The 17694-nt window shown below is 43.2% G+C and overlaps 1 protein-coding gene across 1 annotated transcript in view; it reads right to left on the bottom strand.

Annotated features, from left to right (window-relative positions):
• The window catches only part of NCAPD2 (non-SMC condensin I complex subunit D2), a 96405-nt gene that overhangs the window by 59836 nt on the left and 18875 nt on the right, over positions 1 to 17694 (bottom strand). The window contains exons 7-12 of the mRNA XM_082267370.1: positions 15418 to 15545; positions 6342 to 6465; positions 3574 to 3721; positions 3118 to 3315; positions 2890 to 3024; positions 2388 to 2475 (exon numbers count right to left, since the gene is read on the bottom strand). Coding sequence (XP_082123496.1) covers positions 2388 to 2475; positions 2890 to 3024; positions 3118 to 3315; positions 3574 to 3721; positions 6342 to 6465; positions 15418 to 15545 — 821 coding nt within the window. The remainder of the gene's footprint in view (positions 1 to 2387; positions 2476 to 2889; positions 3025 to 3117; positions 3316 to 3573; positions 3722 to 6341; positions 6466 to 15417; positions 15546 to 17694) is intronic.

The raw sequence follows: 17694 nt of genomic DNA, 5'->3' as shown, positions 1-17694 counted from the left end.
GGGGGTTGTTACTTCTCTTTGATAGGAATCATTTGCTAGACTTTGTGTACAGTCGATGCATTGTAATTTGGTGTTTTTACTTTTTCAAACTGTCAAAACTTTAAGAAACTGTTCCAGCATATTAACAGCCCTGTCTGGCTGTTATTTTACATTTCAGATGGGCAGCAAAACTGCAGCACAGTTCAGCCACCCATTACTGGTTGTATGAAATTTTGTACCCATTATTCCTAGTGCCAGCTGTTTTTCTATAGCTTTATGTATGAAAATACAAGGGGGGGGGGGGGGCTTGAGGATTTTCCTGGTACCAATCGAGGCCCCTTTCAGACAGGCGGAATGCTCAGATCCGCCTGTCCGTTTTTTGGCGAATCTGAACGGTCCCCCCATGCATCTCTATGGGGCATCGATGTCAGCGGAGACATGTCGGCTGACACCCTATTGTCCATCCGTCCAGCGGATCGGATGAGAATGGACCGACGGTCCGTTCCCATCCGATTCCCCCATAGAGATGTATGGGGAACTGACATCTGTGTCTCTGCACACAGCGCGGAGAACAACTGTCATCCCCCTACTCAGCGGATGGATCCCTCGCTGAGAAAAGCGGAGTCCGTTTGACAAGACTATGTGTGAAAGAGCCCTGAAAGCATTTCAGCCATATAAAATCAAAATTACACGTGTGTATGTGTATGTGTGTATGTGTGTATATGTGTGTATGTGTATGTGTGTGTATATGTATATGTATGTATATGTGTGTATGTGTGTGTGTATGTGTGTGTGTATGTATGTGTGTGTGTATGTATGTGTGTGTGTATGTATGTGTGTGTGTGTGTATGTGTGTGTGTGTGTGTGTGTGTGTGTGTGTGTGTGTATGTGTGTGTGTGTATGTGTGTGTGTGTATGTGTGTGTGTGTGTATGTGTGTGTGTGTATGTGTGTGTGTGTATGTGTGTGTGTGTATGTGTGTGTGTGTATGTGTGTGTGTGTATGTGTGTGTGTGTGTGTGTGTGTGTGTATGCACACACACACACACACACACACACACACACACACACACACACACACACACACACACACACACACACATATATATATATATATATATATATATATATATATATATATATATATATATATATATATATATATATATATATATATATATATATATATTTATTTTTATTTTTTTTTAATAAAATAACACCACACACAAATACAAACTGACAAAGAATATTCATAATAACACCCATTACGGTGGCACAACGGTGCTTTATAAATTGTATCCAATTCATCCAGATGGTAATGTATACAAATGGATTCACAGTTAGCCAATACTCAACATGTTACACAGTTACCCACTTCTTCAGTAGTGGGGGGGGGGGGGGAGGAATTTTTCTAAAATAAATTTATAAATTAGTATATGAATAATTTAAAGCACATTAAAACATTACACAGAAGTATACAATTTAAAGCATGCTGCAGAAGAGTCACCCCAGGGAACGGGTGCATAAAAGATGGAAAATGGGCCAAAGATACGGGCGCCATTATTGCACTCGTATCTTTGGCCCAATCTCCATCTCTTATGCACCCATTGCCCTAGGGCAGGGATCCTCAAACTATGGCCCTCCAGCTGTTGTGGAACTGCACATCCCATGAGGCATTGTAAAAAACTCTTGAAATTCACAGACAGGATTAAGCATGATGGGAATTGGAGTTCCTGAACAACTGGAGGGCCAAAGTTTGAAGACCCCTGCCCTAGGGTAAGTGTCCAAGTGACTTGTTCAGCATGCTTTGATTGTATACTTCTGTGTGATGTTTATGTGCTTATAATTATTCATATACATTTCTTGTTATAGAAAACGTATTTTCCTCACCCCTGAAGAAGTGGGTAACCCCAAAACATGAGTATTGGCTGACAGTGCAGCCATTTGTATACATTACCATCTGGATGAATTGGATACAATATATTTTAACTTTTATAAGTATAACTTTTAATGAATATTCTTGTGTGTGTAAATGTGTCATTTTGTATTTTTAGTAATACATTTTCGATTTTATATGGCTGAAATGCTTTCAATGGTACCAGGAAAATCCTCAAGCCCCTCCTTTTCTTGTATTTTCAACTGTAATTAGGATGTAGGTACCCATTTTTAAATTATACATTCATATAAAACTGAGAAAGAAAAAAAAAAGTTCATGTTTAGTTACGGACTTCACCAGGGCCAGAAGGAATATTAAGAGTTAAGCTTGGCCCTCCACAGCAGTCCCAGTTCCTAATGCCACCCCTTGGGAAAATTGCTCACCCCTGATTTATAGGACACAAAAAGACCAAATCTTGACACCGTCTCATCCACACAAACTGACTCCACCCCAAAACGGATTCAGTCACATGTACCTGGGGGTTTAACACTCTGCTTCTCCTTAAGTTCCTTCAGCTTTTTAGTCTCTTTCTCCAGAGGCTCCTTCAAATCCACGCTGCTAAGCTGTGATTGAAAAAAATAAATAAATTTGGATTTCAAATTCCATAAATCACCCAGCTCCATCAGTATATACCAGTGATGGCGGACCTGGGCACCCCAGATATTTTGGAACTATATATCCCCATGATGATCAACCACACTGCAGAGTGCATGAGCATCATGGGAAATGCATCAACCACACTGCAGAGTGCATGAGCATCATGGGAAATGCATCAACCACACTGCAGAGTGCATGAGCATCATGGGAAATGCATCAACCACACTGCAGAGTGCATGAGCATCATGGGAAATTTATCAACCACACTGCAGAGTGCATGAGCATCATGGGAAATGTAGTTCCAAAACATCTGGGGTGCCAAGGTTCCCCATCACTGGTATATACAGTAACATTATTTCTGAAAGGCTCTGACTTATTACCTTACAAGTGAAAGGATTGTTGGCAAGGAAGGAGGCCAAAACTTGTATGGCGTTCTTACAAACTTTCACCGACTTGTCAAACAACCGGCCAACCACGAGAGTGACCACAGCCTGGAAACGTGACAAAGGCAGAGCCTGGAAAAGACAATAAAGGAGATCAGAATGAAGCCATGTCAATGACCCGAGTGGTAAGAGGCACAGTAAATGTCTGACAATAGAAAAACGCACCTTTTCCTGCACAATCCGATTGAAAATCTGCATCACACAGGAACGTACAAAGGTGTGGATATCATGAATGTGTTCCTGCAGCGTGTCCAGGAAATTATCTCTGGTGTTCTTCTCTGTATCATCCAGGTGATCGCCCCGAAGTACACCGACAACCATTTCTCCCATGACAGTCAGCACTGCGTTCCTCATTATGTAAGGCTGCAAAACAGAAAAGGAGCATCAGATATAGGACCATATGAAAAGTACACTATAAACCAGGGGTTCTCAACTCCGGTCCTCCGGACCCTCCAACAGGCCAGGTTTGCAAGGTAAATAAATTACATCACAGGTGAGCTCAGTGATTGCATTATTCTAGTTTGCATCTCCCCAAAGGAATACTTAAAATCTGGCCTGTTAGTGGGTCACGAGGACCGGAGTCGGGAACCACTGCTATAAACAAACGGTTCCTCAGCGCACCTCTCCATCCAGGTAGTCCAGCAGCACGCTGATATTGGGCATTACAACGCTAGGAATCCGCTCAGCCAGCTGAGTAATAAAGGCAGCCAACGTCTTCACACTGGAGCTCTCCTTGGAAAGATCCTGACAAGACTTCTGCCCAATCTTCCTGTGAAATTAGCAGAACGTTTTCAGGGACATTATAAAAAGGATTAATAAATCCAGAAAGGAAATGAGGATTGAATGCCGGTTCACACATACGCAGTGCGGGAAACCTGCAGACCCACTGAGTTCCCACATCGCACCCCACTCGCAGGCAATTCACACTGCCATATGCCAATCGCTGGGGGTGTCAATACAAAATTAACGAAACCCCCCCAGATCAGTGCGCATATCGCAGTGCACCGACAGTCCACACTGCAACCAGCACTGACAGTCCACACTGCAATATGTGAACTGATCTAGGGGTGTCGGTAACTTTGTATTGACGTCCCCCAGCAAGTCGAATGTGGCAGTGTGAACTGCCTGCGAGTCGGGTGCCATGTGGGAACCTGCACTGGATTCGCAGGGTTCCCACATTGCATATGTGTGAACCGACACTGAGAGAAAGACATTGCTAGCCTCCTATTGCCTAGCTTCATTGTAAAACGATCATCTAGTAAAACAACCCATTAAGAGTAAAATCTAAATGAAAGGCAAAAAACATTGGTGTATAGATAAACACCACCACACAATACCTCCATCCCCCCCCTTTTTTTTTTTTTAATATACATACATACATACAAAGTCATCACATTTCTTCAGCAAGTGGTTAAAAGCGGGAAGTGGGGGGGGGGGGGTTGAATTACTAAAATTACATGGTGTGAAACCTGGTGACTCTCTGCATAGAAACCAGCTTCCAGGTTTTAATTGTCAAAGCTTAATTGAAGAAACTGATTGGTTACCATGGTTACCATGCACAACTGCATCAGATTCCGCACTCTCCAGTGTTAGGAAATCAACTGCGCAACTCCTGATCTTAGCCTAGGTTCACACTAATGCAGTGCAGGAAAGGCCTCGATCTGTGCACATTTTTCGCATCACATTTACAAATCACTAACCCTGCGATCTGCTGCAGGGTGTCAATACAAAGTTAGACACCCCAAATGCAGTGCATTTGCCTGCAAGCATGGTTTAACCGCCGCACGCCTATTTACTGCGGCAGTCAGCCCCCTACAGGCAAAACGACGTAGGGCTACGTTGCTCGCCCACGAGCCTCTAGGGAGCAAGCGCGCCGCCGGAGGCGCACTCCCGCCCCCGCTCGTTCACTAACATCCCCACGCGAGTGACTGGTGGCTGGAGAGGGAGAAAGGCAGGCGGATGATGTAAAACACAACTGTCTGTCATTCTCCCTGGTGTAACTGCAGAGACTATACGATCCTGCTATGTAGGATCGTATGTCTCTGTGGTTACATCACAAGCCACGCCCCTTTACAGTTAGAATCACGCCCCTAGGGATACATTTAACCCACTGATCCATAAAGTTAACCCCTTCCCTGCCAGTGTAATTTTTACAGTAAGTGTATATTTTAGCACTGATTACTGCAGTAATGTCACTGGTACCCCAAAGAGTGTCAAAAATGTCAGTCAAGGGTCCTATCTGTCCACCACAATCCCGCAAAAAAAAAAAAAAAAAGTGAGAAGACTTGTAATCGAAGAGCTATCATTTTTTCCATAACCCTCCCCCAGCTGCTCACCAACCTCCACTGTTTGCATCCTTTCAAAGACAATCTGATCAAAACATATTTGTAAAGTTTGTGCACCGAATCTCCATAGGCTAGAATGGGTCATTATCTCATATCATCTATTTTCAAATCTGTTTGGACACGGTGCAAAGGCACTGCCAGCTCTGAATGCAGTTTTTTTATTTTGGGACAAAGGTTATTATATATAAAAACTTACACACTTTTGCAGGAAAAAAAAAACCCACACACACACACTGGAGTGTGCAAACGTCTAGTGCAGTACCCAAGGTTTGTACAAAGAAACCAATAAGCCAAATTGATACTCGCAGAAGAGGAAGGGGGAGTGTGGGGGAGGGGGTGCATCCCCAAAACACTGCTATGTACCAGTCAGGTCACTCAATGTCACACTGGTTGATGATTGGATAGGTCATCTTCTGTGAGTATCCATTTCCCTTTTAGGTTTCTTTGTACAAATAAATCTCGGGTAATGCACTAGGCGTCCACACCCTCCAATGTGTGTTTAGTAGTTTTATTTTGGATTTCCCCATCTGAGAGTCACATCATTGAAGCATCCCCTAGAAGTACAGGCAAATACTGGATTTGTCGACCATCCTTTGAGTGCTGAGATGGTGGTTTGTTTTCATGTGTCACTGCATGGAGAAGAACCCCTAAATATGGGTGTAATCTGCCCCTACAGGTGAACTTAATTAAACCAGTGATCTCCAAAATACGGCCCGGGGGCCTGATGTGACCCTTTGCTCTCCTTTACCTGGCCCTTGGGTTACTATTCCAACTGACTCCAATGATGGAGCGCCATTCCCTCTACTGACACCACCAATGGGGCACCATTCTTTCTGCCGATATCTAGAATGGGGCACTAAAGCTCCCATTAAAACCAATGATGGGGCATTTTCTTCTCACTGGCCCCCATAAAGCCTGAAGGACAGTAAATTGGCCCTTTCTTTAGTAAGATTGAAGACCCCTGGTTTAAACCAAACCTAGTACTAATACTACACTCCGTTATAAAGTCGGTTACTAATTATTGTTGTATGAGGAGCCACTCACCTCATGATCTCTCCCACCAGAGACTTCATCCCATACTCTGTGGCCCACAATGCCAATGCATGGACGAGGACAGGAGCCAGGTGCTCAAAGTGCTGCAGGAGTTGGATGACTTTCACACTGACACCTAAAAACAGGATGGAGGACCATGAAAAGAAAAGATGGCAGAGAAAAGAAAACCTTACACGGGTCTTAAAACGCAAAGAGGTTCTTCATGAAAGTGATAAAACATTGCACTGAGGCTGGCCTTAGATGGAATGAAATTTGGCTGGTTGGTCAAGGACCGGCTGAATTTTGATTTGAGTACAGCAATTCAATCACTTGTGTGGATGGAGGAATCTGTTCATTTTTTCTATTCAGCTCACTGAACCCCACCCATCTATAATAGCTACTTTTAGCCTGGGGAGGGGGAAGGGGGGGGGGGGGGCAAACAGCACAAGAAAGGGTCTTTGCATTTAATCTGTAATACCCCTTGTGCTGGTGCCAGCTGTCATAGTTTATATATTTCTTCATTCATGACAACTATACCGGTCGCTCAGCCCTGCTCTACTATCCACTTCAGCTTCGGAAGATTTCACCTCTTCATGACTAGGCCATTTTTTTTTTTTGCTATTCGGCACTGTGTTACTTGAACTGGTATTTGCGCAGTCATGCAACACCATACCCAAACGACATTCATAACTTTTTTTTTCACACAAATAAAGCTCTCTTTTAGCAGTATTCTTTTTGCGCGAAAGAAAGAAAGAAAAAAAAAAAAAAGTGTTTTTTTTTTAAGAAAAAAAAATTATTATTATTATTAATACACATACATATACACACACATAATTTTTTTAAATATAAATTTTTATAAAATTATTATATATATAAAATTAATATTACCATATTTAAAAAAAAATTTATATTTAAAAAAAAAAAAAATTATTATTATTTAAAAAAAAATATATATATTTTTAAATAAAATTTTTTTTTAAATACGGTAATAAATATATATATATATATATATATATTTTTTTTAATAATATATATATATATATATATATATATATATATATATATATATATATATATATATATATATATATATATATATATATATATATATTAATATTTTTTTTTCTCTTCTCTCTACTATAAAAACACATCCAATAAGAAAAAAAATAAAATGTCACCTTTCAGGAGGGAAAAAAAAAAATAAAAAATAAAAATGACCTACATTTCCCATGATAATCTACACTGCAGTGCGGACTGAATGCAGCTACTAAACTTTTTTTGCGTATTCTTTTCTTCTGTGTGAGAAAGTGATTTGCTAGAAGATGGATATATACTGAGGTGTTAACGCTCCCGATGTGGCTGTGGGTGGTGAATGCTGACCTCGTACTGTACAGAATGACATATGAGGCTAGGGGGGTTTAGGAAAATATGGCATCGCTGGGTTGACTCTACTGCTACGTTGGTGGGGACTGCTGATGATTAAACTGGAGGGAATGCTCCTGGCTGGGCACTGCACCTTTGAGGGCCTGCAGTGCTCTCCACATGCCCTGCTAATGTTTAATGGATACAACATGGGGGGTTCCTCTGTAATGGTCCTAAAAAGGGAATGGGAGCTGGGCTATGTTTTGCCAGGGTGGCCTCCTTTCCTTTGGGGGTGAAGGTGGGGAGGCCAGGTTGTTCTTTTGGTTATGTTGTAGGCTTCAAAGTCCTTCTGTTCACATGGTTTTATTTTTGTAATGTACAATGACTGAGTGGTGGAAATTTTGATCCTTACCATACCTGGAGAGATGCTTTGGATGCTTTATTTCTCTGCCTCTTGGTATGTGCTACATGATACATTTATTGTGATGTGAAATTCTATGTGTTTATGTTGGATTTCAATAAAAATCTTTAAAAAAAAAAAAAAAACCAACACTACAGTGCATGAGCATCATGGGAAATACAGTGCCAACACACCTGGGTTGCCAAGTTTTGCCATTACTGGTTTAGAGCAAAGACTATTCATGTGTTAGAATGGCCCAGTCACAGTCCAGACCTAAATCACATTGAGAATCTGTGGCAAGACTTGAAAATTGCATTTCATAGACGCTCTCCATCCAATCTGACAGAGCTTGAGATATTCTGCAAAGAAGAATGGGCAGAAATGTCCTCTCTAGATGTGCAAAGCTGGTAGAGACATCCCTAAAAAGACTTGCAGCTGTAATTGCAGGGAGAGGCGGAGCTACAAAGTATTGACTCCGGGAGGGAGGTGGGTTTGTGTGAAAGTTATAGCGTGCAAAAACTATGAGAAAAATAAATAAATATATATATATATATATATATATATATATATATATATATATATATATATATATATATATATATATATATATATATATATATATATATATATATATATATATATATATATATACACATACACACACACACACACACACACACACACACACATATATATATATATATATACACATATACATACACACACATTTTGCGTGTGTGTGTGTGTAAATGATCTAGAGGAGGGGATATCTAGTACAATCTCAGTATTTGCGGATGATACTAAACTAAGCATGCCAATATCTTCTATACAGGATGTGGAAACCTTACAAGCGGACCTGAACAAAATAATGGGGTGGGGGGGGGGGGCAACTACATGGCAGATGAGGTTTAACCACTTAAGCCCCGGAAGATTTTACCCCCTTCCTGACCAGGGGGTATTTTGCGATTCGGCACTGCGTGACTTTAACGGACAATTGCGCGGTCGTGCGACGCTGTACCTAAACTAATTTGACGTCCTTTTTTCCCCACAAACAGAGCTTTCTTTTGGTGGTATTGGATCACCTTTGCGATTTTTTGATCATGCGCTATAAACAAAAAAAAAAAAAAGCTACAATTTTGCAAAAAATAACAATATTTTTCACATTTTTTCTATATGAAATTCCCCAAAAAAATAAATAAGTTTAAAAATCAAAATTTAACATTTTTGGCCAATTTGTTTTCTGCTAAATATATGTTTGGTAAAAAAAATAAAAAATAAGCGTATTTTGATTGGTTTGCGCAAAAGTTGTTGCGTTTACTAAGAGAAAGATTTGTCATTTTTATTGTTTTTTTTTTTTTTTAACAAGTAATGGCGGCGATCTGCGTTTTTTTGCGGGACTGAAAGATTGCGGTGGACAGATCGGACCCTTGACTGACATTTTTGACACTTTTGGGGGGGGGGGGGGGACCAGTGATATTACTACAGTAATCAGTGCTATACATATGCACTGTTACTGTAAAAATTACACTGGCAGGGAAGGGGTTAACTTTATTTGAGAAGGAGGGGTTAAGTGTGTCCCTAGGGGCGTTATTCTTACTGTGATTGGCTGTGGCTAGTGATGTAACAGCAGAGATCTACGGTCCTACATAGCAGGATCGTATGATCACCATTCTTACACAGGGAAGAATGACAGGTGGCTTTGTTTACATTAGGTGTAACCGGCAATCGCGAGTGACCGGCGGACATCGGGTCTGCCGGTCACTCGGACGGGGAACAGTCCGTGAGCGTGTGGGAGCGTGCCTCCAGCGGCACACGCTCGCTCCCTATAGCCTCACAGGCTAGCAACGTAGTACTACGTCACTTTGCCTGTGAGGGGCTGACAGCCGACGTAAATCATTGTTAGGCAGTCAGCAAGCGGTCAATGTTGAAAAATGTAAAGTAATGCACTTGGGGGCCAGAAACCAGAAAGCAAGCTACTCACTAGGGGGGGAACCTCTGGGTGAGTCTAGGATGGAAAAGGACCTGGGGGTACTGGTAGACAACAGGCTTGGCAGTGGCATGCAATGCCAATCCGCTGCAAGCAAAGCCAACAGAATACTGGGATGTATAAAAAAGGGGATTCACTCCAGAAATAAAGAGATTATTCTGATCACAGCTCTGTGTTTACACTCACAGAGCTGGGTTCCCTGAGACTCAGCGGATCGGCGGTGACCAATCACTGGTCAGGACCTGGCGATCGGCATGTGCTATGACTAAACCACAGCAAAGGCTGCCGGGTGCGTGCCCCCTACTGGGAAATGCAGAAATTATATATATATATATATATATATATATATATACACACACACACATCTCTGAAAACAGGAAATGTGATCATTAATAAAAACCATAATAGGCAATTTTTCCCTTTTTGTTTATTATCTATACACAAATGTTTTGCCTTTCACTTCTATTTGAATTGAACGTGTTTTACAAGGTGATCGTTTAGATACATTTTAAATCGTTAGCACTATTATAGAATATATTGTGTATTTCAGGGCAGTCATCTTTATCCTAATTCAAACATTGCCGAGATGCTTACATGGAAGGCATGTGTATGTCTGGTGAGTTTACAGAGGCCTTGCTGGTTTACCCAAAAAACATTTACTTAGACTAAAGCCTCGTACACACGCCAACGATTGTTGGCCGACCGATCGGCCGTCTTTTGTCTAGTGAATATGTACAAGTAGGCAAGGCCAACTACATTAGACTCTCCCCTCTATTCAAGCAGGATTAGTCTCACATTACTGCAGGTTCCACTGGGGGGGGGCGCGCACACTATACAATTAGGATTTTACAACTGTTTTTATAAAAATGTAAATCTTCAAAAATGTTTTTGTATTGATTTACTGTAGACTGCTAAGGTCCTTAGCTGTCTTATGAACTTACGTTTTACTCACTTCTAGCGATTGTGTACAAGGCTATACCTCTCCTAAAGAAGCCACAGTTTTGGTGAAACACGTTGAGCAGAAACCTTTGTACAATGACTATGAATTTGTCATGTTGGTTTTTAATATCTGATTTTTAAACTTTGCACATATGAAATAAAAAAAAAAAAATGTCTTTAGACTGTTTAATTTTTGTCTGAGCACCTAAAAAGATAGCCATGTGCCTTTTCAAACAAACACTCACATACAACACCCACCTAAAAAAAGTTTTAAGCCAGGAAGGATCTACTAGAAGAAATGAGGCATTATAGAGGAGAACTTTATTCAAAATGAGAAGGGTATATGTAAGCAATCCCACGTTTTTGATTCTCTTCCCATCCCCTGCACACTCCACTAAGGAAAGCAGAGAAGTAGTAAGAAGGACCTGCTGCAAACCCCCCCCCCCCCACTCTATTATTGCAACAGTAAAAAGGTGGTGGTCCGACAGATGAAATGGCAAAGCATTTCACCAAGACATTCATAGCAGCGTAGAAGATGCCATTGATTTTGCCATCAGATTACCAAAGATAAGCGCTCATATCTCCCCTTCACCTGTTGGTGGGTGATTACCTCTGCCCTGCCCTCCCTTATTGGTCTCCGCACTTCCTGTAGGTCCCCTCAGTCTCTGCACACCCAGACTTCCGAGGGCAGAAGTAGATGAGACAGACCTGCGATTAAGCTGCTATGGGTCTGGCCTTACAGCGGCAGCGAGATCCTTCTCCACAGCCACCAAGATTACAGACCGGGGCGATGAGCAGAGATCACACCCAGAGGGAGGAGGAGTCACATTTGCCTTTTGTGTCATCACTTGGCAGGCCTAAAACTTAATTTGCCTTTATTGTATCCTATATATCATTTATACATAATATGCTACTACAGTATGTTATATCATGGCAACACGCATACATACTAGTGAGCAACCAATATAGTTTTTTTATTACCGATACTTTGGTCATCGCATATCGGAATCGGACGATATTTTCGTACATTCATTTTTTTTTATTTACTTACTTACAGATACTCTTGTGGAGGGATCTAGGGGTGTAAAAAAGACCCCAAACCCCTCCTCTGCACTTACAAGCATTCAGAACGCCAAGTTTGGCTGTCATTTTTTTGAATTTGGCGCCGAGTACCTGGAAGTGACCGAATGCGGCTCTGATCGGGTCTTCTCTTCGGCGGCCATGCAGGATGGTTGCCCTGGTCTCCCGGTGGGACGGGAGACCCGGGTGAGGCGCGGAAATCAGCGGTCCTTGTAATGACAGCCGGGCGGCTTCTCAGCCACATCGATTGTCATTACAGGACAGCCGACCGCCCCCGCTATGGACACCGGTACTGGGGTGATGCCTCTAGCTGCAGTAATCACTCCGGTACAAGACCTTAACCGAAATATCAGCAATAATTGATCACCTTGGTGGCCGATTCCGATATTTTGGGAAAGTGCAGATCAGCCCTCGACATATCAGCTTTGCTGATAATCAGTCGATCTCCAATATACACACAAAAAATGTGCAACATGTTTCCATTAATATTTTACATAACTTGCTAATACTGAAGAATGAACTTAAACGCATGCTAAGTTTCCTGGTAAGTAGCCTATATTGCAGCTCTTCAGAGGACAGAGACCAAGGTGTTCCAAGAGGGGCCCTACACTGCCTGTCCTCAAGCTCAGTTTGCCTACCAAAGGGGGAGACTTGCCAAAACTGGAGCACAAAGAATCTGCTGCAGCTGTGCATAGTAACCAATCAGATTCTAAATTTTATGGTCAAACCTTAATTGAACATAGCTGAAGTTAGAAGCCGATTGGTTGCTATGCACAGCTGCACCCGATTCTGTGTGCACCAGTTTTAGTAAACCTTCCCCCAATAAAAGGGGAAGCATCACCATGGCGGTAGAAACACTTACCGGCTTTCCCCAATAGAGAAGACAGAGGGGGAACCCTGTTGCTGAAAATAGAGCCCCAGGCAGCACCCACGCCTGTCAGAGGGGTGACCCAGGGGGCTGAAGGGGATAGAAGCCTCACCTTCCACAGAAAAAAACGGGGAAGAAAACGGAGAGAGGGGAGAAGAACCTGCGTCAAGCTGCCTCCATCCAAAAGAACAAACAATAAATGGCTATTTAGCGGAATCAACTTATTGTCTGCAGTGATTTTGCAGGGGTGTAGGAGAGTCATGCTCTCAGGTGCTGTCCTGGATATAGAGAACCGGAGAATACAGAATGGGAGGAACTGGGGAATCCAGAATCCAGAAGGGGGAGGAACATCACCACAATTAACTCCAGTATAGCTTTCCTAACCAAATGAGATTACTATTCTGAATATTTAAAGTGTTACTAAAGCCAGATTTTTACATTTATAAAAACAGGTTATACTTACTTGCTCCGTGCTGTGGTATCGCACAGAGTGGCCCAGATCCGCCTTTTCTTGGCTCCTCTTTTTTTTTTTTTTTTTATGTCCACCACAGCCAGTCACTTGCTATAGGAGAAACACGGTCTGCACGCTCCCAACCTGCGCTCCATAGACTTTACACAGAGGGACTTAGGCCCACCCTTCACTTCCTCTTCATTGCATTTGATTAACAGAAAAAGCCAACGGCTCCTGCTGCTTCTCAAATGCTGTGTGAGGAAGGGGAGAATAGATGCAGCCATGCACAGCGCTGATCTCTTCTCCCACCCCTCACTCTTCATACGGGGGGGGGGGGGGGGGGGTTGAAGGGAGATTAAAAAAACGTTTACCCTAATGCAAACAATGCATAAAAAAAAAAAAAAAAAAAAAAAAAAAAAAAAACCTTTTTAGGTTTAGTAACACTTTAAAGTAAAAAAGTATCAGAAATGGCACTACCTTGGTGGGGTTGGGAACCTTTTCGGCTGAAAGAGCCATGAACACCACATATTTTCAAATGAAATTCGGTGACAGCCATACACTATATTTCAGGGGTCGGGAACCTTTATTTAATATTCATAGGCCGCAGCTATACAGTGAGTAGATGGAGCCGTGTGAAAGTGCCTGGAGTCCGGTCGGGAAGAGAGCAGAGCTACATGTTAGAATTTCCTATAAAAACTCGAACAAATGTAATCTGTGTCATATCTGTTGGAAGATAGGAGGTCCGTTATATGGCGTATACTCTGAAGTAAACAGAGACGAATGAAAACCTGATTGGCGTAGATGTCCTTTATTTCAAGGCTCAACATATAACAGTATGCAATGAGGCCGGCGTGGTGAAGTGCCTGCAAGTGATGGAGGCGAGTATAGGCCCTGAGAAAATGGCGGCCAGCCGCTGAAGGCCTCAGAAGTGAATGTGAGCGGTAGCTCCCGCGGGTCCCCAGGTGTAAGGGGGGGGGGGGGGGGGGGGGAGATCTTGTCTGTTGGGGCACAGGGAGCGGATGGCAGGTCTCCTTACCGGTGATAGCCAAGGTCCTCAGATGCACAGCACACGAGCCGGCAGCGCGAATAGGCCGCGGGGTCCGTAGTGCAGCAATCCAGTCACCCAGAGACAAACTGAGGGTAGCCCACAAAGTGTACCCTCGATGGGTGCAGAAATCTAGTTGGCAGTGGACACAGCTATGTGGATGGCACTGGAGTGTCCCTCTACAACTCGGGTGGACCTTTGAGCATTTTTATCCAGCCTGTCACCTTGGAATACCTTTTGAAAATCCACTACATTCATGTGCTCACTTATTGGAGAAAAAGTGTGTGTGTGTGTGTGTGTGTGTGTGTGTGTGTGTGTGTGTGTGTGTGTGTGTGTGTGTGTGTGTGTGTGTGTGTGTGTGTGTGTGTGTGTGTGTGTGTGTGTGTGTGTGTGTGTGTGTGTGTGTGTGTGTGTGTGTGTGTGTGTGTGTGTGTGTGTGTGTGTGTGTGTGTGTGTGTGTGTGTGTGTGTGTGTGTGTGTGTGTGTGTGTGTGTGTGTGTGTGTGTGTGTGTGTGTGTGTGTGTGTGTGTGTGTGTGTGTGTGTGTGTGTGTGTGTGTGTGTGTGTGTGTGTGTATATATATATATATATACACACACACACATATATACAGTTTTCCTGCAATTCTACAATTACATGCATCTGTGCCTCTCCTGAGGAAGTTTTGTCTTGCAAAATGCACAGAAGAGAAAATCAGTACGGATTCAATTTGATGAAAGGTTTCCAATTCCTACTGTACCAACGTTGTTTCTATTTGTACTTCTATTGTTGAAAACCATGGATGATAATATGCTTTTAAACGTCTAAGATGTTGCATTTTGTACATTTTCTTTTACATTTTTGTGCCATGTTTCTATGAAAGTCCCCCGGGCTCTGAATTTGGTTTGTATGTAAAATTTGGGACTCGGACACGCCTCCATCGCAGGCATCCCATCCCAGTAAATTTCCTGTACTTACTCAGCGTGTCATTGGAGCGTTTTACAGCCACTCCCAGGAGATGCGATAACGCCTCCCACAGCGGCTTGTTCTTCAGAGCTCCTATACTCGGATTTTCCATCATCTTATAGCAGCAGCCGGTTACCATACTGGGGAAAAAAAAAAAGTGTAGGTCAGACAAAAGGCAAATCAAACCATTAACTCCGATTCCTAGCAGACACCATCAATTTTGCCATCAGATTACCAAAGATATGTGCTCATATCTCCCCTTCACCCATTAGCGAGTAATGAGCTCTGCCCTGCCCCCTTATTGGTCTCCGCACTTCCTGTAGGTCCCCTCAGTCTCTGCACACTCAGACTTCAGAGGGCAGAAGTAGATGAGACAGACCTGCGATTAAGCTGCTATGGGTCTGGCCTTACAGCGGCAGCGAGATCCTTCTCCACAGCCACCAAGATTACAGACCGGGGCGATGAGCAGAGATCACACCCAGAGGAAGGAGGAGTCACATTCGCCTTGGACTCATCACCTGGCAGGATAGGTTAAAAGCAGATAAAATGTATAAAGCGGTTAACCCATAGAGGCACCCCATAGCCCACTGTACACCGCTACCAGAGGTGAGGTTATATTGGGTGAAGGAGTGCCAGCACTCTGATTGGGCACCCAATGCAAAATATGCATACAACACATTCCTGCCTTCAGTGTCTGCTGGAGAGCTGGCTGAGGGTCGCTCATTACAAACAAAACAGTCGGCATTTGCACCCTACACAACGGTCACTGCTGTAGAAACAAATTATATCTTTCCTACCAGTACTTGTACTTACTTCCCACTGCCCTAAAAATGTGAAGGCCGGATATACACGGTTCCAATCTCAACCGGTACCTGCTGTGTATAGGCAGGCTGAATGAACCAAGTTTCTAAATCAACTTGGGTACAACCAGCATGCCGGGTTTTACCAGCGATTATAGCTGGCAGCAACTACAGTCGCTAGCAATAATCACTGTCTTATCCCAGCGGGGACAGCTTCACCCGACTCTCCCTCACCCCCTGGCAGCAGAAAATGGCCCGGGCAGGAGGGATTCCTGCATCAACATCACCTGTGTGTGTGAGTGTGTGTGGGGGGGGGGGGGGGGGGGGGGGAGAATTTGATCCGTGTATGGCCAGCCAAAGGCCAATTTCGACTTCTGCAGCATGGTACCTCCATATTTAGGGTGTAACCTGTAGCATGCTGCAAATGACCTCAACCCTTACAGCAGGTGTGGTTTCTTCTACCCTGCAGCAGCTATCACATTTAAAATATCAGCACACCTGTGCTGGGCTCTGACTGCAGGCACGTTATTCATGTACAGGGATCTCTGAAGGAATAAACTACAAGTCCACTGTTCTGCTATGGTAGACGGTCTTGTAGTTCTCAATGGACTTTGAGTGCGGTAATCAGTGTACTCGTAGTCCATTGAATCTCATCTTCCTCCAGAGCACATATGGAAGTGGGCAGACTGCTGTGGGGAAGATTTTGCAGTAGCCCAACATTGCACCCGCGATCCACTGATTAAAGGTACAATGGCTCCTGGGGAGGGGGGGGTGTGTTCTATATTTTAAAAAAATAAAAAATACCCCATCCACACAATTTTTTTTCTAGCTAAAACCATGTGCATTTTTTTTTTTTTTTTTTTTAGATAAATTATTAAAAATGTAAAGGCTAAAAATGTAAGTGCAAAGATGTAGATCCTCAGATCTCTTCCATAATGTTTAACTGTGGGGTTGATTGACTAAAACTGGAGAGTGCAAAATCTGGTGCAGCTGTGCATAGTAGACAGCTCCTAACTTCAGCTTCTTCAATTAAACACTTGCCTACTGGCCTAGTGCCCCGATTATCAGTGTGGATGTCCCCTTAACCAATTCCAGACTGCTCACGTTGCTGCTACTGCAGAAAGGTGGCAGCCCTGGGTCTGGTGATATAGACCTACCTCGCCAGATTCCTCCTCTCTGGGGTGCGTGCCGCCGGAGGCTCGCTCCCGCTGTGTCTAAAAACAGCGGGAGTCAGGCCAGAGGAGGCGATGCGGTGATCACCACTGCTCTTCCCCGATCGTCGGGGAAAGACTGAGAAAATCCGCACAGGTGATCAAATACCACCAAAAGAAAGCTCTATTTGTGTGGGGAGGACATAATTTAATTTGGGTACAGCGTCGCACGACCGTGCAATTGTCCGTTAAACACAGTGCCGAATCACAAAATATGGCCTGGTCAGGAATGGGGTAAAATCTTCCGGGGCTTAAAGTGGATAAAAATACGCTCATTG

This window comes from Pelophylax lessonae, assembly GCF_965119305.1.
Source record: "Pelophylax lessonae genome assembly, chromosome: 9".
Classification (NCBI taxonomy): Eukaryota; Metazoa; Chordata; class Amphibia; order Anura; family Ranidae; genus Pelophylax; species Pelophylax lessonae.
The sequence above is the reverse complement of the archived record's forward strand: the minus strand, read 5'-3'. Positions and strand labels throughout refer to the sequence as shown.